The sequence below is a fragment of the Oryzias latipes genome, chromosome 11, assembly GCF_053564925.1.
Source record: "Oryzias latipes strain Hd-rR chromosome 11, Olatipes_Hd-rR_3.1".
NCBI classification, from domain to species: domain Eukaryota; kingdom Metazoa; phylum Chordata; class Actinopteri; order Beloniformes; family Adrianichthyidae; genus Oryzias; species Oryzias latipes.
This window is the reverse complement of record NC_136247.1, coordinates 12473478-12489670: the sequence shown is the minus strand read 5'-3', so window position 1 is coordinate 12489670 and position 16193 is coordinate 12473478. Positions and strand designations below refer to the sequence as shown.

At 39.9% G+C, this 16193-nt stretch overlaps 1 protein-coding gene across 14 annotated transcripts in view; it reads right to left on the bottom strand.

Moving 5' to 3' along the window:
- macf1a (microtubule actin crosslinking factor 1a) overlaps positions 1-16193 on the bottom strand; it is a 192963-nt gene that overhangs the window by 136313 nt on the left and 40457 nt on the right. For 2 of the 14 annotated variants that reach the window (XM_078954831.1, XM_078954834.1), the window contains exon 1: positions 8508-8648. The exons of the other annotated variants lie outside the window; for them this stretch is intronic. In XM_078954831.1, coding sequence (XP_078810957.1) covers positions 8508-8562 — 55 coding nt within the window. In that variant the 5' untranslated portion in view covers positions 8563-8648. Of the gene's footprint in view, positions 1-8507; positions 8649-16193 lie in introns of those variants that run through there. 14 annotated transcript variants of the gene reach the window in all.

The following is a 16193-nucleotide window of genomic DNA, read 5'->3' as shown; positions in this document are numbered from 1 at the left end:
TAAGCCACACAACAAAACATCTGGAGGCCATGATGAGAATACAAGCATCATCATGGAAAATGTTATTTTTTCATCCATTTTGCATGAAAAGAAACCCCAAAGTGGTATTTTGTTCCGTTTCCGCATTTCTGAGTATTCCTCTAAAAACCTGCGCTCTGCGCACCAGCCCCTCCCAATGAACAAAAATGAGTGGGCTCTCACATGCTGAGGTAGACGGGTGAGAACAGCCCCTTCCAGGAAGAGTCTGTGCTTCCAGCACCGCCCCTAGGCTAACACACACAACCACTTTCTCCACTAAGCTAGCAGTGTTTGGCTAAAACTCTTTCCTTTTCTATGCACAAATGCATCCATCTTTACAAAAGTTTGGACGGGTGTGTTTTTGTGGGCGATACGCCGACACGCTGCCGAGACCGACTCTAGTTTGACGTCATGAAATAGGCGGCACCCACACGCAGCGAAAGCCGGTTCTTCAGAAATCTAGTCGGCTTACTTACAGGTTAGAAAAGAACTCAGGAAAATAAATATTTAATTTCAAAAATTCATTGTTGTGTGCAAAGGTAATATATTTTCATATACATGGATATTATTTACTATAAAAGGCTAAAGAGTTGCATGCTATAGGCCTGTTAAGCATAAAAACTAAAAGCATAGAACCCACCAAAGTCTGAGTATCCAAAGTTGGTCTCTGACAAAACATTGTTAAATCAGAATCTTATCCAATAGCCAATCTGCATCTTTAGTAAATTTTAGGATACACTAGATTTTGTGTTGCCAGAACTTCTGAAGCTAGATAAAAAAATTTGGGCATTTAAAACTAAAGACTGTACATTTATGACAAGATTTATGAATTTACTCTCAGTTTAAGACCTGCTGGTGGTATGTGCAGAGATGAAATCGTCTTAAAGTCCACTTAAATCTGTGATTCAAGCTATTGCTTTCTTGAAAACAAAAAAGGGCAACAAAAAGAGGCTCATCATTGGTCACAAAACCCACCAAACCAGCTTTCCAGCCTCTTCAAGCGTCTAATGTCATTCTCAGTCAGGGCTGGCGTGGTCTGCAGTAAACGCACAAAGCTAAGCCTAAATCAAATTGATTCTTTTGGATAAACAAGTCATTAAATAAAAGGATATAAATAAACCGGTTTCTGTTTATAAAATAGCTAAGCAATCTCCTGACTGAATGAGTTTGCATAAAGCATCTGAATAGGAATTCAGTGACCAATTCCTCAAGGGAATTTGGCAGCCAGAACATTCAATTAGGTACGGGTCAGAGGGGTAATAAAGTTACCCTCTTCCACTGAAGCTGACATCTTCATACCTGATGAGTCAGATTTGTGGGTGCCGACGTTTGTCCAGAATCGTGTAAAGCAGCTGTGAGAGTGGAGCAGCCTAAAGTTGCTGGTTTGATTTCGAGTCTTTTTCAGTCTGGAAGCCCAGATCCTTAACCCTCTAAATGCTTTCATTAGAGCATGTGTGAGGCAAGCAGTGCAACTTTGGGCAAAAGTTAAATGACAATATGTAAACATCATCTACCGTGACGTTGGCTCACAACACAGGCTGTTTAAGACGACCCCGAACTTACAAATAAACTGCTCAAGTGCAGCGACCTTTAAAGTCACACTGCTTTGTTCAGTGACCTTTAAAGTTCTAAGCCATGACTCGCCAAGAACAGCTTTGCATTGTTCCTTCTTCAACTCAGCTCTCTCACTGTGGGAGAAAATAAGACAAAGCCAAGCGGGCAAAAGCATGAGATTAAAGTAGAATGTTAAGTCAGGCAACATAAATAACGTTAACAGAATTTTTAAAAGTTCTTGAATTATGCTGAAACACAATTTTTGTTCTCTGACGATCTTTATATTTTGCTCTTCCTCTCCATAAATACGCTATGCAATTAGTGTTGCATGCACACACATACCATTACACACTGTAATTATGTGCACACAGTGTGTGAGCTGTCCTGTGTGATTATAGTTGCAGTTCAGCATCAACACTGTAAGGACAGAGCCTTCAGGACATGAGGGAGGGGCTGACTAAGCAGTGACAATAGCTACATGTACATGCTGTACAGTCATCAAACATCACCACCAACGGGGGGCACCACTGCCCCACAAGGGGCTCAAAAGAGAGTGGCAATATTTACACCGTTTACACACAGATAGGCCCAGCCCCACCCGGCAGATGCTGATAAACTCAAAACAGTGCTTATCAAACGACCAGAAAGAGCGCGCTGAACATGTGACGCCCAGTACCTGAGTGTGGCGCCAACAAACGATAAAAAGCAGGGGGACAGTGTAGCAACATCCACAAGATGACATCTATTTGTGTTCACTACACGTTATCCTAAAGTCTAACTTTTTGTTTTTGTTGGTTTGTGTTGGTCTTGATGCAGAGTTTTCAATAAATCTGCAAAAGATGAGTCTGGAGAGCCACATCTTTTTGAGTGTAAGCCACTTTTTCCAAACAGTTTCATCAAGTTTAATTCATTCAAAATGTAACATGATAAAGCTTGTATTGGTTGGTGTGTTCTTCCTCTGTGTTTGGTGTTTATCAAGCTTTCCGGCTTACAGTGCCAGCGTATTTAAAGAAAATTCCACATGGGAACAAGGATGAAAGAGTTTCCCAGGGCTAATGAGGAATTACAAGTTTCACAAAGTAATTAAGGAACTTTAGTTTGAAAAGGAGCACCAATTCCTTAAATCAGGTCTAAAGCACACAAATATACATTCTGTATAAAACTTTGAATGGTCAAGTTTTTTCTGCTGTTCCTCATTTTCTACATGTTATTTTTACAGTTTACAAATAAAAAGAATCCGAAAGCATCACAGTCGAGATGCAGCTAAATAAAAATGTTTATGTGCATTAGTGACTTTATGTCTTTGGCCTGAATGTTCATCAGACCATATCTATTTTCACACACGTCAGCATTTCTCTGGGTTAGTTCCAGCTATGGTTCACATGAGCATCAAGTCAGTTTGTCACTGTGATGGAGGAGCTTTATGCCTTAGTCACAGGCACCAATACAAGGATTGCCCCCTTCGGATGCTGCAGGTTTTTGGCTCGTCTGGGTTGTAGAGAGGAGGGGCTGCAACTTAAGGTGAGTACAGCGTCTTCCAGTTCCCTTGAGGCTCGTGCAGCCAATGGGATGCACCATTGTCATCCATGTGGTTAGTGTATCGTGACGTATAGGTGATGATTCATACTGTGCTCTTTATGCAGCACTTCAGTTGTTAGTTGGGCGCACGTACTGGCTCCTTACTGACTGTGGCAAATGCTGCATGTACAGGGTGTAATTGTCCGTACGATGTTGGATGACCACACAAATTATGCTTTTATTGTCTAATTTCCTCATTTCTAACGGTCAGGCTGTACGCAAGGGAAACTCAAGAAGTACGCAGTTATCACTTGAACAGAACTAATAGGCCCCCTCCACATTGTGGTGGTTTCTGGGGGGTTGAAAAAACATTAAAAATACACATCTGCCTCTTACCAGTAGTGAACATTACAACCGGTCGCCTGCGGCATGGCCGTAGATGTGCATAAACATTTTCGCCTTACAGGTTTACCGAGTTGTCCACAATCTTAAAATTTCCTGCGGTCCATCTGCGTACCCAGTACAGCTCTACTCTCAGCTCAACTCTCAGCTTAGCCGCCGGCTACTACAACCACTCTTCCTCCTTTAAGTCTAAGCCGGTCTCATATTAACGTGGAAACAAACAGCCTCCAGACGTTTACGTAACCTGATCAAAAGACTGGGAGTCTTAGACAGCCATCACGTCTGGCACAAGAAGGTCCACTGGAGCCTCCTGAGCTTCTCTCACCAAAAGTTCAAGTTCTCCTGACAACGTATGATTGAGGTTTAGAACATAAAGAAGTTCCAAGAAATTTGCCATGTTAATGTTAAACTATACAGAATATCCACCTCTCTATCATGGAGGCTAAGTGAACATAGTTAACCTTTAAAACGATAAAAAAAATGCTTAATGTGTAAGCCAGTAAACTCATAGGACAAGCGAAGGGTCAGGTAAAAGTCACATGACTAAAGACATCAAATTCAAGACTGTCGGTAAGAAAAACACATCCAATCTAAGTTTTAACTTCATTTGTGTGAATTCTGTAAAATTGGTTGTGGATTGGGACTTGCAGAATGGACTGTAAGGGTGTGGAGCCTGAGGTTAAAACAGCCCGGACTGCCAAAGCTGAAAGAAAAGTCAAGGGTAATTGTGGTAAATTACCAGTCCAGACAAAGCTTCTTCGTCCTCTATAAAGCTCATTTCTTTATCAGTCAGCTGTCCCACCCCGCGTGCAGGTGGAAACCTCTAAACAAGGTAATTACTGCACTGACTGGATGTCCAAATCGTCCCCTCCCTTCCCATTACAGTGGTTTCTTCAGCGTGTCATCACACTTACGTGTCAACCCATTCTAATACTTTCGAAGAAAACTTTTTGTCTAATCCTCACACTTATCACCTTAAACAAAATGTTCAGCTATTTCACAGCCATGGCTGTCAGACACAACAATGCAGCTAAAGTCAGGGTAGCGACAAAGTCAAAAACCTGTCATGTGAGAGGATTAGTAGAGATTCTGGTGTTTAGAGTTTCCGTCGAGAACCTCCAGAAACAAAGGAGACCTCTGTGCAAGGCAGAGGAAGGCTGAAGCTTTGACTTGGCAAACACCAGGACACCCTCAACACCAACAAAGCACATGACTGAGCACAATCTAAACTCTACAAAGTTATGTTTTTTGAGTGCCAATTTTTGGCAACTTAACTTGAAAAGAGGTCAAAATTGACAAAGGTCAATACAGACACAGGAAAAAGAAACACCGGGTTCCTCTGAATGTTGAGGGGAAAAAACAGAACAATCCTTAAGAGGTATTCTTGACTTCATGTCTATGATTAAAATAATGGACAGGAAGAACGAGTCAAGATTAGCTTTCGTGATAGCAGCTAAAAGCAGCAGATGACAGAGCAGAAAATACACCAACTCTATGTGATTCACTGTCACACACTTGATTACAAATATCTACCAACTCAACTTCAGAAGACAGGAATTTGCCATTTTAAGAGTTAAGAACCAAGATCATAGACTTGAAACTTCTATGTTTTTTAACTTGAATTCATATCTTTACAGTGGTTGAAAAAGTCAAGTTTTTTGTAAATACCTCTGAAGGTAGTACAGAAAGGCCTACCACAACGTCTGAAGAGCGCTAAAAACATACATTTTACTACTACACTTTATGAGAAACCCATTCATTTACTCATTTTCACTACACCCACCCCATCACAGATGGAACGACTACCACTGTCCCAAACCAATATTCCATATAGTGAGATGATTTCAAATCCAATCATAAAGGCTTTAAGGACGCACTCGATGAAAACCAAGTTTCTGGAGTTTTTAACATGTTATTGTGGCATTTGTTCATGATGGAGGACAGATATTTAAAAATTAAGCTTAAAATTGCTTTTCTGAGTATTTCTTTATTCAAATTTTTTTGAATCAGGAGCAGGAAAAAAACATGTCGTTAGAAAAAGCTTGTAAGTGTGATGCAGAAGCTACAACCAGCAGGCTCCATAGTCCCTGCTCTGCTCCATTCTGATGCATCCACGTCCACTTGCAGACATGTACGTCTTTGTTTTCCTCGTCTGAGTTGGCGTCTGGCTCAAAACTATACGGCTGGATAGCTCCAATATTGCTTCCCATTGTTGTTGCACTGGTAATGCTAGTTTGGGGCTGTGAGGGTCTGTAAGATAGCAGGGTAGCATGTAAACAGGTGTATGATGGAAAATGAACCATTTGTGAGGAACTACTGCGGCTCTGCAGAAACTACGTCCTTGAAAACGACACAGGGTTTTTGGCTGAAAATGACATAATCATAAATAAAAGACCACTAGGGATGCTTTTATAATAGATTAAAAGATGATCGCAGTGGGAATTTAAACTGCCTTCTTTTTATCCATCTTACAAAATCACAAAACTTTACGTCTGGTTTTTGCGATCTGACAAACTGGTGAAATATTTAGGTTTTGTTTAACGGTTAACGTTTAACGGTTTGTTTAAAGGTTATGGATGAGATGAAGCAGAAATCCACAGTGAGGGTTTTTTCCATCAGGTCATGAACCAAAAAACAACCCTGCATGAAGTTTGTACTGCGACCATGAACACACAGAGGATCTGACACAGAAACACAAAAGTACACAGAACACTGAGCTCAGGTTAGGTTATCCCACATGAACTCACTCAGCTTTCATATTATCGAGCAGGAAGAGAAGACTGCCTAAGAATACCAAAAACTAAAGTGCAGAAACATTTGTTTTAGAGGGACTCTGGTGCTGTGGAAAAGTACTGCTAAAACAAAAGTACTCTCATCTTTTCCTTTGAAAACAGTAACCTTTCCCCTGATCCCCTTGCTCAGGTCATGGAGATGAGAGCGGCTACAGATGGCTGAGGGGTTGAAGCCCCCACCTGTTCTCAAACAAAAGGACGAGCAAAGAGCAACAAGAATCCTTCATAAGACTTACAGAACAAACATAAATAGAGTTTCTATCAAACAGGGTTGAGCTGAATCGTTGAATCACCTCTAGCGTCACAGCATATCTCCACTGACTAAAAGCAGTTCAGGAGTTTAACCCTAAACTGTAAGTTAGGGGTAAGAGGAGACGAGAGGTGACGGTAATGCCATGCTCTGCAGGCCGGCCTCGGACAGCAGCTGCTCTGGAGGGTTACTGCATTACGGCAGGTGTGGCCCGCTGTGCTCAACTCTCTTGACAAAAGAAAGAGGGTTCTGTTTTCAGATAAGTAGGCAGAATTAGCATGAGGAAAAATGCAAAGAGGTTTTTTAGTGATGCACTATAAAGGGTGGATGTTCTGTGGCAAACAGCAGTTACTGGGATTGGGCTGTGGAGCAGAAGGTGAAGGGTTTCTTTTTTTTTGGAAACAGGTGTTTTTGAAAATGTTCAGAGCCTTTGTGGAATGTAAAGAAGCTCGTCTGAACACGAAGCAAGTCAGACAGACTGAAGAATGGCCCAAAGAGCATCTGGATCTCATAAAAACAACCACAACATTAGAGTCTACTTAAAGCCTTAAAGATTCTGCACACCACCTAAAACGACGTAGAGTATAAACAGAAGATGTGTTTGGAGGAAGGATAACAAAACTCACATCTAGAGCGTCATGGTATTCAATATTTCATCAGGAATCTGACTCCTGTCAGAGACGGCAAGCGCCTCCACACAACTGTTGTGAAGACAGCTGCAGAGGCCGAGCATTGGAGCCTTTCTGACACTGGAAACCATCCTGCTCCTCCGTGCACTCCTGCTCGCCAGGATCGAGTGTCACAGAAGACACATGGGAGGCATCTTGACGCCACGACTGATGTGCACGATCAGCAACAGATGACGTATAGCCACTCAGGCTAATTAACATCTTAGAGCTCTCAGGAAACGCATGAAGGCCTCATGGTGACAGCAGACACCACAGGTTAACTTAACAACTAACTATGCCAAATATTAGTCAACATCAATAAATATAAATATAGTACATTTGTTTGCTTTTATGAGAAAAAAGGAACATTCATTTGTTTCTTATTACAAATATGAATCACACAAAAAAACTAATTTTATAGTTCTACGTATTAAAAAACAAATTGTATCTTGAACTGGACATCAGTTTCGCTGTTAGTCAAAAAGACTGCAATTACTAATAACTATTTACAGCAACTTCTTGCAATAAAACGTTAAAAAACAAATAAAACCATGTTGCTCTTGCTTACGGTATGGGTGATTTACTGTTCCATCTTATTAAAGTCATCTGCAGAAGATCTGCTTTGGTTTTCCCCATAAAAAGTACTTTTGTCCACTTTTTTAGGAGAAAACAACAGAAAAATATCAATACTCCAACATTTTTTAAGCAGGCATGACATCCAATGTTGTTTCAGAGCATCTAAATAGTGGTTGTTCATGCATTCTTCATTTTCTTTAATTGCTTTGTCTTTCTTCACTGAATTTAGTTGACAATCAGCATTGATTTTGTTTTGTTTTTTCAAATTTAAGATTTCTTTTGGTTGTCAGACTATTATGTGGGAATATGGCAAGAAAGTAAATGTCAAAGCAAAACACTAAGATTTCTTTCTTAGTTAATCAGAAAAACAAGAAATTATTTTACTTGATTTGTTATTTTGGGTCAATTTTGTCCTGGTTTGTTATCAAGGATTTTTTTTTCAACATTGAAGCTGCTGTAACTCAAAAAGAAATAAAAATGGAAAGTTTCATGAATAAAATATGTTAAATAATTACAGGGTTCAGGCCACTTTACTATTTGGTTATGCCAGGGATGGCCTGAGCCTGGTCTCAAGTGTCTCATTTACAGCTCTGCACGCAATCAGCAAAATTCACAACTGATGTTCAATCACAACATCATCAACAAAAAAAATGGGAAAGTTTCAAAAGTGGCATTTTCACATCAATATCCACAATGAAAGAAGAAAAAAAAGCCTGAAGTTACACCAACCTCTTTTCTCCTCCAGGTCCTGGAGGAACTGCTTGTAAGCAGCCGTGGAGTTCATCCCTCCCTCCACGAGGAAGGAGTACAAGCAGAGGAGGGATTATTAAATCCAAGAATATAAGAGGCCAAAGACAGAAAAAGTGGTTCTAAAACAGACTAGTAGCAAGTCTGAGGAGGAGGAGGAAGAGTGTAATAGATCAGATTGCCTCTATATCCAGGCTGTCAAAGGAGAGCCATTCCTTAATCTCGTAGATAATCCTTCATCTCTTCCTCCTTCCACTGTGGGTCTTTTCTTTGCTGCGGTGTGTGTCGCGGTGAGGGTATCTGTGCGCTGTGTTCGTAGTTCTAAGCCGGATTGAGGAACTGGACTTTGACCACCAAGCAGATGATGTCACTTATGCAGTCAGAGACATGTGCTCGGGCGGCATTTATTGTGAGCACACACTATATCTGTGTATGTGGGAGTGTATTTGTGTGAAGGATATGATGAAAAAAGGAGGCGTGTCCTTATTAGTCACCGTCCGCTGAGCTGGGGTTTTTTTTAAGGCAGTGTAGTGTAATGTAGTTTCATTCATGATACCCATGACAACTAAAGAATAGGGATTTACTAATAGACAGTAATCATCCATCTAAAGATATCAATATATTGGTAGAAATTATACCTCCATGTGTGCAAAGTGTTATTTAAAATGTGGACAACTTACTTTTGTATACTCAAAAAGTTTAAAACACACATATTCATTTACTTTTTTCCAATGGTTTTTGTGTTTTATTTATCTTTTTGCTTTTTCAACATTTGTGACACATCTTAGTGACTATTTATTTATTTGATCAAGCTAAAAGAGACACTAGCTGGTTTATAACCAACTAATGACCAAAATTGTGATTTGTAGTAACAAACTCAAAAGAAAATTAGGGGGAAAAAAAACATTTTTGTTAAAATATACTTGCCTTTTCAATATTTTTCAGTTTTTTTTCCTCCTTTATAAAATAAAATAATTGTTCTGTCATTAAGTAAATTGGTTAATTCAGTTAAATGAATGTTGATCATTGGCTGTATGGGAGGACTGGACTGAGTGACCCCAAACAGGAAGAACCTGCTGGTTCCAAGAAACCAAAATCCCACAGATTTCTATAGAGAAATAAACAGCTATTACTCATTCTAATGTTCAGAATAACCTGCTACCTTTATTTAACATGTTAATATTAATCTTATTTTTGACTTCATTATATTTTTTCTTTATTGAAAGTTATTCAAGTTATAAACTAGATGCCTCCATAGAAATATATGGTGCCCACTGGCACCAACATCAAACGTTTGAAGTGTTTGACATATTCTCCTGATGCTGCTTTCAAGTGGTAGGAGTTTGGCCATCCAACAAGCTCACTTCTGATGGCAAAACCTATTCGTACCATTCACGACTTATTGGCGTCACCTGGCTCCAACATGGCAGCGTGCGTATCGCAAAAAAATGGCGAGTGAATTGACTTCATTTGGTTGGAAGTAAGGGTGACGTCCCGCTCATTTAGTCCAGTTCTCATTTATAGTCACAGCGTTTAAGTGTTTCCGTCTCTTGTCATTTTCTTTCATAGTTTCCTTTTAGATCCAGAACTACTTTGTGTGTAAAATCCAAAAGTCCAAGGCAGCCCACATGTTACTTCGTCAAAAAAACTGTGAGGTTTGCTTGAATTAGGACAGAAAAGAAAGTAAGGTGTTGGCGTAATAAACAAGTTCTCCGTACAAGCTCTCCACTTCTGCACAGAAGCATAGGGATGGCCCAAAAAGCAATTATCAGCCAGAATCCATCAGTACTGTTTGAACTGCGCTTCCGCTGAGGCGCATCTTTAGTTTTATCACTTCCACCCTTTCCTTTATGATAGGTGAGGAGAGGCTGATCGGCACACGCTCGATATTCACCTGCTCTGTTCCATGGAGCAAAGACAAACCGGTATAATAAGCAAGTGGTCAGAGGATGAAACTTCAGCGTCATGGCAACCAGCAGGCCCACTCCACACGCCGCTAATGGCTTCCTTCAACTCAGAGGTGTAAAGTGTGGAAGACAAGCAGAAGCAATTACAGCCGCTCTCCTCCTAAAAGCACCGACGGAGAGACTAATGATGGAGAAGGACAAGTGAGTCAGTTCAGAGAAGGAGGGACTGGAGAAAAGGTAGAGGAACCAAAGTCAACATCTGCAGGTTAGAGAATCACTTCACCTGAATATGAAATGTCTGAAGAAATGGATATAAACCAAATTGTTCAAAATAATTTGAGATTTGTATTGCCCAGTTTGTTCCATAAAGGCTGTTTCATTTATTGCCTGTAAAGAGTTTTTGCTTAAATCCTCTGTACTGAGGATACGGTTTGACAAATTTCAATGGAGAAACAGGACAATACAGAACCCAAAAAAAAGAATAAAAAATCAGCTTTCTTACTGCAGATTTATGAAATATCTGACTGTCAGGAAAAAAAGCTGAGAGGCAGTTTATGTTTTTTGTTATTACCTTTTACTTATTCCTTGTACAAAAGCCCTTAAAAGTTACCCCAACATTTAAAAAAACAGCCGCTTCATTAGTTATTTTGATTACACTTTTTGATTTGTGGTGACATGCATTTACAATAACAGTAAACAATCAATCATATACATCCAACACCACTGGCTGCTGATTTCTGTAAGGCAGACTGCATTCTGGTCAGCAGGACAGACTATAGCGTGAAGAATTTGAGATGACTTCAGGAAACAGCCTGAACCTCCAGAGAACAGGAGGTCATACTAGTAGGTTTAAAGGTTGTCATCTGGACTTGGTTTTTAAATTTGAAGACGTTTCACCTCTTGTCCAAAAGGCTTTGTCAGTTCTGAAATAGCTGAGTGAGAGTCTTCATAGACATAATATCAGCTGTGCTACTTCACGTGCATCTGCAAAACTAAAAACAGGATGAGATTAGCTGCTGCAGAACTCCAAGTCCTAAACTCAACAGTTTGATCTGAAAAACTCCTCAGCGACCTTGAATGCTTCCCTGAGTCTCCTCTTTCACTTGACCCTGTCAACAGCAGCCCTCCTCCTTAAAGGCAGCCAGGTCTGTGCACACAAGCCTTTCCCACACAGAGCCAAAGAAGGAGGAGGAGGTGACCTGTATCCATAGCAACATCACAGCATCAAGCAGTTTGTTTTCCACCCATTTCACCTGATCCTGGGGATTAAAAGGGCAGAAGCCTGGAGACAGAGCCAGAGGTGTTAACAGTTAACTTTCCGGACGCTAAACCCAAACAAACTGCGAATGTGAAGGGAAATGTTTAACTGAGGGGACGGCGAACAGGACTGAGAAGGACTTGAAGACTTAAGCCTCTCGCGGTGCGAAGGAAAACAGCTGCTTCTCTGACTCAAGTGTCTTGCATGACAAGAAAGCTCCATCAACATTGAAGCCACAAAGAGAGAGGAGAGCATGGTAAGATGAGGACAGGTAATCAGCAAACCACAGAAGGAGGGAGGAACGGAGGCGTTTACCTTTGTTGAGGAACAGCAGGAGGAACGGCAGCAGCAACATGGAAGAGAAAACAGACAAGCACAGTTAGAAACAGGATCTTATCAAAGTAACACGAGCCTCAGCTTCAGCACACAACAAGAAACTTGATATTTAAGACAAATTCATGGAAGAATCTGTCACGTTTCTGAGAATTACACTCCACCGGCCAGCTCCTCCTCCTGCCTGTTTTCACTGAGATTGTGAGAGATCATGTTGCCCAAAATTGAGTTCAGCTATGAAAGTTACTCAGCTTTTTACATATGAATCCTCCATCTAAGCAGAAGGCATTGAAATCCGGTCCATGGGAGGTAGTGTCTTGCTGTTTTTTTTGTTTGTTTTAGATTTACCTGATATAGATTTTTTGGAACAGGTGTGCTTTCTTATTAAAGGTGCAGCTCAGCAGAGGCAGATCCAGACAAAACATTCACTTTGGAGATAAAAAATGGTGCCAAAGCGGGCACATTTATGATTCCCTGATAAACGGTTAAAGCTGCTGAGAAACAGACAATCCACCACTTTCTGTAGATGCGTCATGTATGTGGCTCGAATTAAAACAAGAGAAAGGTTTTTCTTTTTGAGAATAAATTGCCTAAAAACATCACACAGATAAATCTAAAAGAACTTGTCAATTTCTAATGTGATCATGTAGTAACTAGTACTTGAGAATGCTTAGCTTTCCATGGCAATTTATTAGACAGAGAAAGCACTAAAAGCTGAATTCAAGTCTTTTTTTTATAAATCTGGATTGATTTCAGCAGCAATGTCATAAAATGTACCTTTTTACCTTTTTCCTTTTACTGTAGGGGGACGGTACAAGAACCAAACAACAAACTAGTAAAGAGGTTATTTGTTACAGAAACAAATAATCTGCATTTTTTATTTTAAGTCTCTTCCTGTCAAAAGCTGATGATAAGGAGGTGGGGATGAATCTGTGCAGAATAGGGATGGGCGATATGTCGGTGTCAGTATTGGTATCGGACATAATTTGAGTTTATCTGTATCCTTCCGATATTAAAAAAATCTACTGATAATCTTCTGACTTTTTTCAGAAACACTTTATTTTTTAAATGTATATTTGTTCCTGATAGATAGGGAAGCTTTACAGTCACAGTCAGTAATTGACTGTTTACAGGTAAGTGTTATGTTTGATAGTGATGCATGTTGTTCCTAAGAGATCCCTGACAATGTGGAGCTTCTGGTTTACAGGTATGTCTAATATTCAATAAATGGTCTGAATGCTTTCAGATTTATTTATATAAAGTGATATTTTTTCCTATGAGTTCCTTTGCTGTATGTTAAAAAGGTCAAGTAAAATGCGATTGTCCAGTGAAAGAAAAGTTGTGCATTTCTAATGAAGACACAAAAAGGAAATCTAAACTTTGTGTTACTGTCAACACTTAAGTATTGGTATCAGCAAATATTGGCTATCGGCCGAGGCTGCAGGGGAAATATCAGTTATTGATATCGGACAGAAAAAAATGATATCAGCCAATCCCTAGTGCAGATGCATGTAGGTCAGCAAAAGCTGCCCAGAAGAAAAAGCCCCTTTTTTTATATGAGCATACTGACCAGCAAGAAAAGATGAAAAAATCCAACATCAGTGCTCGCTCAATGAATTCACCGTTTAAAAGTAGAAAAAAATGAAAGCTGTCATAAAAGGCATTTGAAACCACAGCTATGATGTAAGCAGTAAAAGATCGATGAGCTGAATCTTTTCGACATGGCAAGTTAAAGCATTTTTTGTTTTATTATTGAAGATCTACGCTGATAATCCATCCGTGTCAGCATCTGTTGATATAGAAATATAATAAGGACAACAACTGCAGAGTTTATTAGCATCCTCCTCATTATAGTGGCCTCACACAAAGAGACTTATTTTAAATTCAACAGCATCACTCACAAGAGGAAAACACTATGAGCCTAAACGTGGAAAATCTGGTCAATGATGCTGATTCAAAGCCACAAGATCAAAGAGTGTTCATGTTTGGGAGACATTTTCACATCTCAATAAAGTTTATTCCTACTGGAGGGTTTCTCTCTGTACTCAATTTAAAAAAATGTAATTAATATGGAAAAAAACAAAACAGCAAATATTTACTTTTCTATGTAAAAAATGTTGGTCTACTACTAGTGTAATTATGTAAATCATATTAAAATATTTTTTATTGGGAAACCAACCCTTGAATTGACTTTGTTAGTTTAAAATGCAAATATGCAATGTGGAGAAAGTTTTAAAAAGGAACATTTAGAAATGAATTAAGGTTTTGTTAAAGGAATTCAAAATAAAGAGAATTATTAACGGGGGGAAAACAAATTCTAAGGTAATGCAGACTGGAGGGGAAAGGTTCTTTTCTTTACTCTTTGTCCTTCCAATGAATACTTTCATTCTCCTTCATTGTGAATGTCTTTTACAAATGCATGGTGTTCAGGATGTTCTACAGTCAGTAAGAGGAGTGGAAGGAAGAAAAAGGCATAAAAAGCTGTTTTTTTTTGTTTTTTTAAATAAACAGACGTGTCTAAACTGAGACTGGGTCACAGAAAGGAATAGTCCAGGTGAAGCAGAGCAAAGAGATGATAAGCTGGCACCGAAAACAAACAGGACTTCAATTGAGGAGAAAAATTCCTCCATGAAGAACGATGTTCAAAGAAGCTTCTCTGCTTCTGGAAATGTCTGGCTCCTAATAGCAGAGGGAAGAAGTAAAGAGGAGTTCGGGTGTGCAGACTCCAAAGTACCATCATGAGGAAACACACACTGGGAGGGGCTGACGTTAAATGATCCATCACCTGCTAAAACAAGCTTCAGCAAGTTTGCTCAGCTTTACTGGAGCGGCTGTGGAGAGGACTGCCTGTCATTACACAGGACTCTCAATCAAACCCTCACATTAACAGTTTCGTCTCATTTCACATTTGTAAATTCACACAAATTTGCTCTTTCTTCAGAAGATACTTTGAACGTGTTGCACAGTCAGAGCAAACTGTGCCTTGTACCTTGAGCAGCAATGTGTCAACAGATAAGAAGGTTTGAACAGCTATGCAATTTTTCACTTTATTTTATCACGTATGGAGGTAGTTGTACCCTAAAATAAAATAACAGCAAACACACATGACTATCAAAGCAAAGCTGCAGAGAGGAAGCGGGCGGCGGGCTATAGTGAGTTTCTAATGCAGAGCGGGAGGCAGAGGTCGGGAATGAATGATTGGGAGGAAAAGGTGGAATGTAATGCAGTCGTAAACAGGGAGAGAAAAACAGAAGGACAATGGAAAATAATTACAGACGGGCTTCTCAAAGACTCTGACCAGACGTGATCCAGATAAAGCGGACATGACAGAACCCACGGCGGGAGCCCACTGCCAGTTATCAAGGTCAGCGTTTCAGAACGGAACAAACAACTGCAGGTGGCGGCTCAGAGAAATGACACATCCAGTCATCGTCAGACAGCGCTCTGACCAAAATCAACCAGAGATCAGATTCAACATCTACGCAAGACAGGACCCTGACAGGAGCAGATAGTCAGAGATTTGAGTGAACTTAAAGTCACACTCTGCTCATCTTTTGTTTTATTTGAAGTGTTCCCAGTGGTCTTATAATTATGATTATGCCGTTTTTAGCCAAAATAAAAAAAAATATATCATTTTCTAGGACATAGTTTCTGAACAGCCACAGTAGTTCTCCGGACATCCCCCTCTAAATTGTGGGAGAGACTGTTGGTGCGGAGCAACCCCACCCCCCTTTCCCCTCCCTGTTACTGAAAGCTCTCTGTTCACACGCTTTCCTGCTAGCTTACAGCCCCTCACACCCCCAAGCAAAAATGGTAAGTGATATTGGAGCTATTCATTCGTACAATTGTGACCCAGATTCCAGCTAGATTGAGGAGAACAAAGACGTGCATGGATCTAGCTGTCAGCTGGAAGCTTCTGGCTGGCTGTAAAAGCGTCTACGTCAAACCTACAAGCTTTTTCCAAAGGCATTTTTTGTCTGCTCCCGATTTGTAACAATTTTATTTTAAAAAAAAACTCAAAAACTATTTTGAGCTCAATCTTTTTTTAATATGTCCGTAAATACCACAAGAACATGTTAAAAAACAAAAAAAATTCTGAGTGGGTCTTTAAAAACTAAAGATGATCCTGATGCTCTGTCCACAACGTTTTATCTGCAATGATGTTTCAGC